At 42.5% G+C, this 13,795-nt stretch overlaps 1 protein-coding gene across 2 annotated transcripts in view; it reads right to left on the minus strand.

Annotated features, from left to right (window-relative positions):
- The window catches only part of TTC29 (tetratricopeptide repeat domain 29), a 986,907-nt gene that overhangs the window by 574,615 nt on the left and 398,497 nt on the right, over positions 1 to 13,795 (minus strand). For both annotated transcript variants that reach the window (XM_069242623.1, XM_069242622.1), the window contains one exon: positions 1,881 to 2,093. In XM_069242623.1, coding sequence (XP_069098724.1) covers positions 1,881 to 2,093 — 213 coding nt within the window. The remainder of the gene's footprint in view (positions 1 to 1,880; positions 2,094 to 13,795) is intronic.

Below are 13,795 nucleotides of genomic sequence, written 5' to 3' on the forward strand. Positions count from 1 at the left end.
GTTATACTTATTTGAAGAAACAATAACTTGTGCTGCAAAGTAACTTTGGGCAATGAGTTACAGTTTCTTAACATAAGTATATCTATAAGCATTACTGCTGAATTTCTATGGTTTTGTAATGGGTAAAACATCAACCTAACTAGAACGTCCCTGTAAGTTTTTGCTTTTTCAGTGAATATATATATCGAGAGAGAGAGAGTGAAAGAGAGAGAGAGAGTGAAAGAGAGAGAGAAAGAGAGAAAGGGAGAAGGACAAGGAGAAGGAGGAGAAAGAGAAGGGGGAGAAAGAGAAGAGTATACGTGGTAACCATCTAATAGTCACATATTGTACCTCATAGTTTGCAGTATTTGCAGATTTCTAAAAAAAACATTGTTTTACCTCAAATGGCTGAAAATACTACTCCCAGAGAATGTGTGTCATGATTTGCATTTTCTACCATACAATTCAGATAAACATGCCACATAATTTGGCCCTCCTTCCCTCGTAATCCTACTAGCCCTGACAATGATAAAGTTCTGCAATGTAGTTGGCGGACTGCCAACATGATGGAAATCCATACATCTCAGGAAATTGTGAAATGTTGTCCATATTTCATAGAGCTCTGTGGAATATGGGTTTTATACAACTGCATTGTCTGCAATAAAAAAAAAAATACCCAGCAATGTCACATTTGTGAATGAAACATTGACATTTTGCAAAGATGATGTCTGTTTTGAGGCCTGAGGAGGAAATAAATTTGTTCGCTAGCAGTTTGTTTTCAAATAATATGGTCATAGGATCAGAATCACATTTCTGAGCTAGCTTGAGGGGCTTGAACTGTCCTTTGGGACATAGGAGGTTTATCCTATATATCCATTATACAAGCATCAGTACATACATGTACACATATATTCGGGCCAGGAAGACGCCCTATGACATGGTCATGCAAGAATCAAGCCGTGGAAGAGCTGCCAAGGAAAGGCAGGCTCGTCTTCCTTCACTGGAAATCCATTTTTTTTCCATTGGAAGCAGAAAAACGAAAAAGCAGAACCTGTGGACCTGAACGAAAGGCAACACTGTCCTGTAAAGACACCCCTCAAACCTCGTCAGACGACCAAGTGTGGACAAAGGTGGAATTCATGAGGCTTGAGATCACAGGAGGAGTACAGAAATCTACACAGTAGTCCTGGAATTAGCCACAGAAGTGTCCTCTCCCTAAAGCACTAGCATTTTAAGATCACGCACTCCTGTGGGATAGCGATGCAGTGTGAAGTTTTAACTACGGGGTTTAAAAGCAAGGGGAATACCTACAACTGAAAAGAGGAGAAAGCTGGGGATAAAAGTCTCTGTTGTAAAAATGAATACGAGGCAGTTGCACGTAAATAGAGAAAATACTGAGGTCCCGCGGGATGCCCCATTGAGACTGCCCTCGCGGATGCTGTTAACAACTCGAGTAAGCGTTCTCTTATTTTCCTTATATGTAATACCACCATTCGTACCTTTAGTTGGAGTATGAAAGATGTAATTTGATATGCCCGGTATAATAAAAAAGTGTTCAGCAGCATTAAAGTACAAGACACCTTAAAAAGACACATAAAATAACTTAGACATCACTAATCATTAAGGATTCGTACTTACCTAAAATCCTTACACGAAGAAAAAAAGCATTGTTTTTTATTTCTATGGCGCTTTATATCAAGGCTTGGTACTCAAGAAAGAGTGGCTTTGAAGCAGTTAAATGATGTGTTGCTCTGAACAAGAATATGTACTATTTATTTCTGTTTATAAATTTCGTAAAACATGACGTGAATTGCAATAGAAGACAGCCTTTACTTTTCTCCAGGGGATGTTAGCCCTGGTGCTTTGAAGATGGGTACCGGAGAGTGCTGTATTTCACCCACCTTCTTTTGCCATTTGAAAAGCTTTTATGAGACTTTTGATGGCCTGCTGGTGTTCCTTATTTTCCAGCATTTTGTCTGCCAGTAATGTGTAAATCCTCCAGAGATCCTCGCAGGCCAGTGAGTTGTGAGTGCGGCCTGTCTCATCCGTCCATTTTCGCCCCAATGTCAGACGATAGAATGCTTCATAATGCTCCGCGGCTTCCTCCAGCTGACCTGTAAAACACAAGTTCCTTCATAAATATAAGCGCCATGGTTCACCACACTCTCTTAGACATCAGCACACATCTGGCTACTTGTGAAAAATCAGTTCGAACGACCTATCCGGACAAGAACCGTCCCAATGTTTACAAATAAGCTTTTAGTGAAACTGGTGAATAATTCAGCCCTGCATGTATACGAATATATTGATAAAATAGAATGTTGCTTCTTTGAGCTGGCGTTTTCATGTCACAACTGCAGCCTCTCACGCCTCTAAATAACATATTACTGTTTTGCGATGATGCAAGGCCTACAATAAGAGGACAGTATCTTATCCCTCCAGGGCAGCCCTCCTATAATATCTGCGATCTGATATATGCAAAAGCAATGCACAAGTAGGACCTGACAGCATGTTCGACAGATCAGTTCAGTTTCTGAAGGAAAAATGTCACTGTTAAAAACATCAGTGTTCTTTGAAAGGAGCTGTAAGGGCCCGGTATGTCAAGCTTTTGCTGTCAGTGGTAGTGATTTACACCAGACTTGGCTGTGGTAGAATGAGGAGTTTCCAGAAGTCCTGCATGCTTAATCTCGTTAACAAAATACTCGGTAAGTAAGCAGGGTATCTGGAAGGCCAAACTATTTGAAATGTGAAACTGTACAATTATGTGTGGGCAGACCGGTCAGAAGCTTTTTTAGGGTCCAAGCTTAAATGGTCATGCAAGATCCCACTTTGACTTTCATACAAGAAGCATCTCAAATTATGCAGAAAAATATTTCCTGTGTAAAGTGATTATCTATACCTAGGAGCAAAAGCATTTTGGGCCACACTGATTGGGTAAAGGAATTTCCTCTCGAGAAAGCTTAAATGAAATAAAATAATGTGCATTTTCATACGAACCTGAAAACTTTTATCGTGTCGTACATTTAATTACCTTCTATGAACATAGGGCAGCTGCTGTATGGATGTTAATTATTTGTTCACAATGTAATTTGTTGCAAGGGCATAACGGAGTGCGGTGCGGGGGCAGATCTTTCATGTCAGAGGGGGCCCCGCAGCTTCAGCTGGCATGAAGCAAAGGACCTAAATAAAGCAACTTAAATGTTGCATGGATAGCCAGACTGACTGAGACCAACCTGCTAGGGAAGAGGTGTAAAAAACAGACGTGCAGCAGACGAGCAGTTATTTCTGCTACCAATACCCCCTTTATAAATGCAGGCCTGCCCCCTACTTTACAGAGATGCGTCAAGGAGCAGCTAGGCCCACACACCTTCACGCTCTCTGTGTGGCTGACACCTTTGTGGACGTGACTCACATAGGCCGAGCACCACCGATCACAGACAGAATGTGAATACATTTTGCCCACCCTGGAACTGGAGGGTCTGCGAGGCGCAGCACACTATGAGCTGAAGGACTGAAAAGATAAGTTTTAAAACACCAATGAATCGATGTTACTGCAGGGATAATCTAGGGAAGAGAGATGGCATTGTCTATGGTGTGTGTGGCATGTATGCCACTCAAGCTCTGCACATATCTCTGCCAGGGACGTAGTGAACAACAGTACAGAAGGTGCAGGGGCACCGGGCTTGAGAGATTCGAATTAAACATATTGCTCATTTCTAAACCCTGAGATGGAGGAGCACTTTCCCCTCTTTTCATTATGGCCCCTGCTGCACCCCTGCTGTCAGGGGCGTAGCTATTAATGGTGCCGAAAGTGCGATGGCATTTGGGCACAACAGGGCTGAGGGCTCATTAAAACATGATTATTACAGAATTTTATTATCCCAACAGTAGTTAACAAGCATTGGTAAATGCATTAGGTTTCGCCTATGTTGGTAATAATGAGCTATTTTTTGTTTAGCATTGTGCAGTGGCGAGGTTGTTAACTCAGTCTAGCTTTTCCTGGTATTATGACACACACAAGTAAATTTCCAACAAAACGAGGGTGCTTTAGGAAAGGTTAGCAGTGAAGAGGTGGATGAAGGCCAAGAACTTCAAGAACTATAGCTTCAAGGATTGAAACTCTAACATCTTAGCTTCATGCATTTGTCACTTTGGGTACAAGAAAATTACAGGTAGGGCACGTACCCCGGGGATGTTGTCACATAGAGAATAAGAGAGGACATTTCATCTTGAAGACCGCAAATTCTTGTGCTGTAGGAAGAAGTGTCACAGCTCATCAGCAATGCTTCAGTGTGTTTGATCAGACTTACATAGTGCTGTATTGACATTAGTAAGGGTTCATGGTGCTGTTATTTTTTTCAGAAAGCATTACATAAATACACCCGTCATGAACAGATAAGGAAAAACACTCTTTCTTCAAGCCTACAGATAAAGAAGGATTCAAGCTCTGGTGCACCAAGTAGTGAATATAAGATTCCCAAAATGGTGATGCTGTAAAATAAGATGCTGGTAGATAATATCAAAACTATCTGAAATGGATTTACAGAGGGAATTGTTCATTAAAAGACTTGTGCAGTGATTACCACTGCAAGCTTTGAACAAAGGAGTCAAGCTCAGAAAAGTCTCACAAAGCTCAGTAGTGAGAGCTTCGGATGATTGTAACACATGCAGGGACACATCACTAGGGATAGCAGAGTGGATTCTGGGAGAGGTGAACAGCAAGGGAATATGAAAGGCTGCAACTCTTTGGTGAGGGGTCGTAATGAAACCCCTAGTCTAATGTTAACCTCCCTGCCAAGCATTTTTTTTAACTTACAATGAACTAAAACATAGTTTATAGACTTTGCCCAAGAAACTGTCATAAAAACCACAACATCTATATTTTACCTAACCAGCTATCCTTTCGATTGGCATGAATGAGAAACCAGTTACATTTTAGGATACTAGATGACCAAAGCACCAGAGAGTGAAAGGAATTCTCAGCTCATGGAGCAACTTGTTTAGTGAAGGCAGCATAACGAGGACACCACCAGTGTGCTTTTTTAGGCTATGTCTGCTTACAATTGCTGTAAAAAGCATATTTCATTTTCTTGTGCCTCAAGAACATTAAATCAACACCACCATGTCTGAATAAGAACATTAACTTTTGTTAAGAATTAGTTGAGTCTCCATGCTGCAGTAGAGCCATGGTCAGTTTAAACAACTTACATACATATCTAGAGCAACACTTGTACCTTTCTGCAACACCTTATGCTTAAGCACAGCTACAAGTTAATTACATCAAAGAAGGATCATGCCTACAGTGCTTACTCAGCGCACCCAATGCTTACCATCTTGACAACACTACAACCCCCACTGAATTTCAGCCATGTAGTCTACGAGGGTCTTTGGTACCTGATGCTAGAAGTGATTGCCAGCCTCATCGGGAGTTGGAGCGCTAAAACCCTAGACATTGCATTAATTATGTTGAACAAATACAATTACGTTGATGATAGCTCATCCTTTACCAAAGCGCTTTAGACAAGAAACTGTTTGCGGAAAGTCTTCATTTGCAACGTGTGGTAGTCACATATGACTCTTCGGTACCAAATGCACCAATATATTCAATCAATATTGAAGCACACAGATTTCTACCTTCAGGGACACTGCCCGTCAAGACCCCAACCAAAGGTCTACGCACTGTACCATAGCCACATACACTTGTATCCTATAGGGTGAAAGTGGAAGCTCCATATTCTTCCCATTGAGATCAAGGATAAATGAAGTATTGGCATCCTTCATGGGAAGGGTGCTTTCACATACATATTTACTTAAAAAAGGGCACTGATCTCAATCCTGATAACCAGATAAACACCCACATTGAAAGCCGCTCAGTTCAAAGTAGCGATACCCCTACCAAACATAAAAATAAAAAGCAAGCCCTCTATTCATGAATGTCACATATGTGACGTGAACAATCTGTCGTAATTATCAGTCAGCCCTTACCAACTTCTGTGCTATCCCAACATGTCAACGGTCTGCGGTGCGGTTACAGAACTGCCAAAGAGCCGTGGCTGAAATATACCCTGCTGCAAACCGCAAAACCAAATTAAGTCTACCAAGTGACATAAGTGAATAAACAGAGACCATACTGATAGAATGCTCAGAAGAGAGTAAAAACAGACCCAAAGGCTGGTTTGTGTACATCTTGAAGTAGAACTAACAATTAATGCAACCAAGATAAATCCGGTAACATAATTACAAAAAGTGCAACCATGGTGACACCCTGGTGTTAAAACTGTGATAAAGGCAGTGTAACTCTGGTAAATGAAATGTAGAAATAGAGAAAATAGAGAAACTGTCTGTGCGTGACTCATAGTTCTGCTGAGGAGGCTGTGTGAGCATGACAAAAAGAAGAGCCAGCCTGAAACGGATACGTGGGAATGCACTCGCTTCATACAGAGGTACTTTGATGCAGCGCAACAACGTCCTGGGACGGAGCCATATTGAAGTCAGCCTGTGTGGGTGCGATGAAGATAATATTAATAAGAGAAGAGCTGACATGAAACTCACAAGGCACATGCAGTTCCCTATGAGAGGGGGGGCTGGGTTGAGAGCTGTTGGTTATGTGCAGGCAAAACACCAAAAGAAAAGTTTCGCTTCAAAAGCGAATTAAAACAGTAGTTAAGCCTCAGGACACTGACAAAAGCAAACACAGAGGAAGAACAGGAAATAGCACGCTACAGCCAATACAAAAGGAGGGAAAGTAAGTGGCAAGCACAGAAACCAATGAAAAGCAAGGGTGCGGGATGTCAGCCAATAAAAATATATATATTAACAAAAGATGTCACAAGCACAGTGCAAGCACTGTGCAGGTGAAACCTAAAAATGGGCCATTTTCCATGCTTGTACTTGGGCCAATAGCACTACTGTTAAAATCACTGCTTGCTAAGCCACTACTCAGGACAAGTCTTCTGACACTACTGACCAGTCCCAACTGTTTACATTTCCATATCCACCCTAAACAGACCCACGACCTCAACAGATTGTGAAATACTCCCTTGGTCATCCAATTTTTATAGACTCAACTGCACTCTCATATCGACAACCTTGTACTAAAATCTACAATCCACCCCTTATGCCAGTATTTTCACAAGTACATGTTTCCTGAGGACCTTTAAAGTGGGGAAATATGCCAAGGTGGAGGAGTGGGGTTACTTTTTGTCTCTGGGGAAAAGGTCTTTAGTAGGAGCACATTCAGGGGGCCAGAGCACGATCTATGCTTGTACAAAGGCATTGCACTGAGTCAGTGGTCACTAATGGATGGTAGGGGCACAAGGCAGTCTCAGACATATGTTGACTGCATATATTTATCTAAATTCCATTATCAAAACTTGAATATGTTTTACTTTCCTGTAAAATTAAAACATGATTCAAACGTGCTCTTGAGTGTTAGAAAGAGGTAGGTGCAGGTGGGCCCAAAGATTAGAGCAAGAGAGATCTATGGTTGTGGAGACCTTGGGATATGGGCTACAGACATCACAGAATGGAGTCAGGGGTCTTCTGGCCACTTTTAATGCCTAGAGAAAGGGCTGTGAGAATCAAAGAAAGGGTTAGGGCTGGCCACGGAGAGGGAGGGGCCTAACAAGGTATTTGGAAATGGGTATCTGTGTGTGCACAGTGCCTCTCTCAGCCACAAGGAGAATTGAGCAGGGATTAACAATTAACAAGATGATATACGCTGCTTCAAAAGTGCTCAGGAGTGTTATCAGGAGGTATGTGCAGATGAGGGTCTAAAGAAGAGGTCAATAGAGACCTATTATGTGTGGATCTTTTAATATAGGCTGCATACATTAAAGGATGGTGTCAGGTGTCTTGTGGCCTTTTTGAATGCCTAGAGAAAGGGCTGTTGAGAATTCAAGTCAGGAATTGGACTGGCCACGGAATGGGAGGGGACATAATGAGGCATTTAGAAATGGCATCTGAATATTTACACGTTTGTGTGTGTGTGTGTGTGTACTGTGCTTGTCTCAGTCCCAAAGAAGGATGCGCAGAGATTAACAATCGGATATATGTAAATTCAGTCAGTAAAGCAACTTAATTTACAAATTTAGAGTTGCCCCCTTGAGAAGTGTGGTGTCCTCGTAGGAAGCTGCACCCTTCACTGCCATGGACCCAATGCACTTTCCCAGTGGGCCCCTCACAGAGCCTGTGTCATTTTAGGGGACACCATTCACAAATCCTGTTTTCTCTTAGGGTGCTGGCCTCTCCTTCATTCCGAATTTGCTAGGGGTTAGACTATCACATAGGTTGGCCTTTCAAGGAGCTGCCTTTCAAAGACCCTTGGTTCTTCCAGTGAGGTGATTTCTCAAACACCTTATGTCCTCTACATAAGAGATGTCATTTCACAGTCCATCTATCATGTCTGCAAACAGACCCACATAGTTTCTGTGCCCCATCGGGCATATGACTAATTGGAAGTTTTTGTTTAACTTTTACCCTTTAACAAACTACCACTAACACTTTAAACTCAAGTCACAAAAGCCATCTAAGTTTCATTTACAACAATGTTTCAATTGAAACAGATAGAGATAATAAAAAAGAAAGCTATTCAGTCCCTTCTACTGTGCATGCCCACTTGCCGCTGCAGCACCTTACATCTTCTTTTATCGTGTCACAATGCATGCATTTTTAGGTCTGGTGTTATCTAAAAACTTCTGATTTTACTATAATTATATATAAATATAATTTAGTTACTTAAAGGGTGTTTCAGCAACCTTTCTCCACCCACTGCTCTATTATTGTGTCATTCACATTTAACTACAACCTACAGCATCGGGAAATGGCCCAGCCCACTTCAGCCATTGGATAACTTCACTGAGTGACTGCATGCACCTCAATTACAAGGGGAACATAAACACAGGCAAGAGAGATCCATTGCTGACAAGAAAAGGTTCCCTTCAGTCGCAACGACAACTAAGCCAATTTGGATTTTGAGATCAAAACAATATTTTAGATTTAAGCCAAGATGTGTGGTTTTAATGTTAGTGAGGGCCATAAGTGAGACCATAAGTGAAAGATGGTGAATGAAAGAGTGGGAGGCAAAAAGAAAGGTCAATACACATATTTATTGCAAAGTGGATAAGTAACTCAGATGGAATGTCTCAGATGTAACCAGATGAGGGTGTGATGGTAAGAGAAAGAGATATACAAGTGTAAAATGAGGAATGTATAAGAGAGAGGAGTGCGGGAGGAAGCTGAAGGTTGTATGCACTGAAAAGAAAATTGGAAATGATAAAATAAAAGGAAATCAAGAATCTGGAAGATGAAAGTGAGGGATGAGAGCGGTGGAAATAAAAGAAACCCATGTGACAGGAGTCAGAAAATGAAAAACAGGTGGAGGTAGGTAGAAGACTAGGTTTGCAGAAGCAAGAAGATTACAGAGGCAGAGGGAATGATGAAGTGGCATTGAGAGAGAGAATGAGATAAACGAGTCTAAAGTATGAGAAACTTTACAAATTTTAGACAGATATTTAGTGGTCAAAAATAGGGTTGACTGTAAAAGGGAGAGTAGACATTATAACAATTTGAGAACATGAGGTGTGCAAGTTGAAGGCAAATGGGAGGATGAAGGGGAGAATGAGAGGTGAGGTGGAAGTGAAACGAAGATATGGTGGGGACTATGAGATAGGTAGAGATAAAGTTTACAGAATGATAAGTACAGAGTTGCAGGCACTCTGCTAATTGGAAGAATTATAGTATACTAATGGAAGATGGAGGTGATTAGAAATGGAAGTGGAAAGAATGAATAGAGAAGAGTGCACAATTGTCTTTCATAGATGAAAGAGAGCAAGAAGTGGAGTTGTTAAAAAGCATGGTAAAGAGAGACATACATTTAAAGGAGACCTAGAAAGTAGAAGAAATAAATGAAATGGAAAGGAAAAGAAAAGTTGGAGCCAAGAGGGCAACTGGAAGGGGAACAGGATGGAGATGGAGGAGAACTGAGAAAGATGGAAATAAGAATGACTGATGTAGAAGGCAGTACTTAATTTGAGCCAGTGGTTGCTGGTGGGGACCTCTGGTACACATGTTTGGAGACTGGCACTTCCTCAGCAGACTTTGACCCAAAGCAAGAAAAAATAAAACACAAAAGTGGTAAAGAAGGAGACAGAGAAAAACGAAAAAACAATGAGAGAGAAAGTAGGGATGAAAAGGCGGTGCAAGAGTGAGGTAAGGAAACAGGGAGCGTCTGGTTGTGGTTAAAGAAGCATGAGGTGGAAACAAGACTACACAGCCTTGGTATTCTGCACTCCAACCTTAAACAGCACAAGTCATAGAGCAAAACATTTGGCTTCAGCACTTATTCTTTAACAAATCAAGCACTGAGTAGAGAATAGGAGTGCCACAGACAGCAAGACTTAATATGTCGGTGAAGGGAAGAAATGGTAGAAATATGAAAGATTGGGTGATATGTTTCAAGCAGAAAGGTAGTGAAAATATTAGAGATAGAGATGAGGCAAACGTAGAACAATGGGATTCAGAAATATAAATACAGATATAAAGGAGGAGTTTAAAGGACCATTGGTGCATTGTGCATTGACTTTTCAGGTGCACAAAGGCAGTAGTTTGCTAACTGTCATTTTGATATGCTTATATCCTTATGTCTATGACCTGGAATTCCTCAACATCAAAAAGAACCAAGAATATATACTTTTGGAGCACCTACACCACCACCAAACTGGTGTTGATATGCCATGATGTCTCCCTGCCTGCAGAATAAAAAAGTAACTTACCTGTGGTAACAATCTTTCAGAGGGATACTCTTTCTACCTGCAGATTCTTCACCTGTAGCACACTCCCAGGTGGCAAACTGGATCCAGAAAACTCCAATGCTTTCAAGTTCTCGACAGTGGCCACAGGACTCAGTCAACGCTAGTACTGATGTCAGGCAGTGTCACTGAGGCCAACTGCTAGCCCCAGCGCAACTGTACCAGTTTTCCTCCTTTTTTCCATTCTGCCTTTAGGTTGAGAGGGAAGACTGACATCAGTGTAAGTTTGCAGTGCCAAAAACATGTAAAATGGGATCTTATATCTTATTAGCTTTCCCTATAACTCATCCATCAAATGGGGATATAGATAGAGTATGCACCAAAATGATTGTTACTGCAGGTAAATACCCTTTTCTTCCGATGGCTACTTCTATATGCAGATTCCTCACCTGCAAAACAGATTTAACAGCAGTACCCTGCCTAGAAGGAGGGTTGATGGATGGTTAGACAAGGAAATCTTGTAGAACAGCCATGGCAAAGAGTATGTCCCTGTGCATCTTCAAAGTCAGCCAATAGTGCTTTGAAAAGTTGTGCAAGGAAGCTCACGTTACTGCCTTACACATTTCTGCAATTGGGACTTCTCTGGCAAAGTGCAGATGTGGTTGACTAGGCCCTGATGGAATGAGCTACATCCTTTCTTTGCTACGGTGTAGCAGATCTCGATGCAGAGGATGATCCAATGCGAGAGAGTCCTCTTTTGCACCACCTTACCTTTTTCAGCACCACAGTACCTGATAAAGAGCTGGTCATCCTGATAAAGAATTGGAATTCCTTGGTGTGGTCCAGGTTTTAATCAACTGCCCACCTAGGACTCAACCGATGCAACTGCTCCTCCTCTTTTGTAGGATGCTGGGGATGATAGAAAGTTGGAAGGGTGATGGATTGATCAAGATAGAAAGGGGTCACCACCTTAGGGAGGAAAGCTGTCTTGATTCTCAACACCAACTTATGTGAAAAGAAAGAAAGACGTGAATGGATGGTGACAGGTAAGGGCTTGCAGATTGCTAACCCTTCTAGCAGATGTGATAGCAACAAAAACAGTTTTGAGGGTTAACATTCTTAGGGTACTCTGAAGAGTCTGAAATGGAGTCACCATCAAAAAGTGAGAACTAGATTTAGATCCAACTGGAGAACCACAAAGGGAGTTGGAGGAAACATATTTGTAAACCTTTGTGGGATTGCATAACATTAGGGGACTTAAAAAAGGGACGTCTGGTCTTGCAGACAGAGGAATGCATATAAGGCAGGGAAGCCAAATACCTCTTCACAGTGCCAATATAGCGCAACCCCTCTGAGCAAAGGGGAGTGAAAATTTTAGAACCTGTTACAACTTGTCCTGCAATGAGTACACACTCAACAAAGTTGCCCCGTCTATCGAAGTAAGCAGACTTAGCGAAGGGGTGCTAAGCTGACAAGTTTACATGGACCACCTTCGCTGGCAGCTGAAAAGGGCTCAACCGTCCATGCTCAATCTCCAAGCATGTAGGTGGAGGTCTTGGATATTGGAGTGCTAAATCATGCCCTCCCTCTTACTGGAAGAGAAGGTCCAGCCTGAACAGAAGACAAAGGGGGGGGAGGTACTTGTGGAGAAGCAAAGAAGGTGCAATACCACACCCTTCTCCACCAGTTTAGAGTGATGACTTCAGCCGTGTTTTGGGCAATCTGCCAGAGAACTTGAGAAATCAAGGGTATGGGGAAAATGCAGATGAAAGTTCCAACTCAACTGAAATGCATCCCCAAAGGCTTCCCTCAACTGAAACTGGAGGTCGCAGAACTGCTGGCATTGAGCGCTTTCCAAGGAGGCAAATAAGTCCACCTGAGGAGTGCCCCACTGGGTGAAGATGTCGTGGACTATCACCTGCAGAAGAATCCACTCATGATTGTCAATGTAACTCCAGCTGAGGCTGTCAGCACTGACATTCATATACTCTGCTAGGTGATTGGCAGTGAGTCAGATACCTTGGCGGCATGTCCAAGCCAACAGTCTCAACACTTTCAGCAAAGGAGGTGAGACTCCCACTTGCTTGTTGATGTACCACAGTGTGTTGTGTTGGCTGGATGCACCGGCCTACTATGAAGGAGAGGATTGCCTTGAGTGCAAGTTGAATCACCCACAGTTCCAGCAGGTTGATAGGAATAACCACCCTTCTCATGACCAGAGATATCTGATCTCCAGATGAGCTACCACTCTAGGGTGGAGGCATCCACCACTGCTGTAGTCACGGTCAGGGAGGGTGTGAAGCACATTTCGCAAGTGAGGATCACCTAGTTTCCCACCAAACCACTTCTGCCTCAGTGCTGGTGGAGAACATGATAGATCCCAACTGTTCTCCCTTGTACTGGAGCCACTGCTTTTGGAGGGAACCTGCAAGGCCCTCTTATGCCAATGTACAAGCATGACTAGAAGAATGCAGGAAGCCAGCAGATAAAGGGATCGTGGCCCTCTCAGGACTGGGACTCTTGCATCTTGCTGCATAGAAACAATAATTTCCTGGGTGTCCCTGATCCTTTGCAGTGGGGGAAAGGCATTGAGAGTGGTGGTGTTCAGTAACCGACCGAGTCATTGTGAGGGCCTCAGGTGAGACTTGGGCTTCTTGATCAAAAAGCCCAGGTTGAACAGAAGGGAAGCCATCAACAGCAGATTGGACGACACCAGTTTCAGTGAACTAGGTAAGATGATCCAGTCATCCAGGTACGGGAAAATGAGGATGCCTAATCATCTAAGATGGGCCACAACCACCACCATCACCTTTGTGAAGACGGGAGGTGCTGATGTTAAGCCAAAGGAAAGTACCACAAACTAGTGCGACCACAGGATAGGGAAGTGGAAGTATGCACCCTGCAGGTTGAGTGTCACCATCCATTTTCCAAAATACAGTGGCAGAAGAACTTGAGCTAGGGTCAGCAACCTAAACCTTTATTTTTTGAGGAAGAAGTTCAGATCCCTGATAGCCAGGATAGTACGCAGACCACCATCCTTATTACCAGGAGGTAATGTGTATAACATC

The sequence above is a fragment of the Pleurodeles waltl genome, chromosome 1_2 (genome assembly GCF_031143425.1).
Source record: "Pleurodeles waltl isolate 20211129_DDA chromosome 1_2, aPleWal1.hap1.20221129, whole genome shotgun sequence".
Classification (NCBI taxonomy): domain Eukaryota; kingdom Metazoa; phylum Chordata; class Amphibia; order Caudata; family Salamandridae; genus Pleurodeles; species Pleurodeles waltl.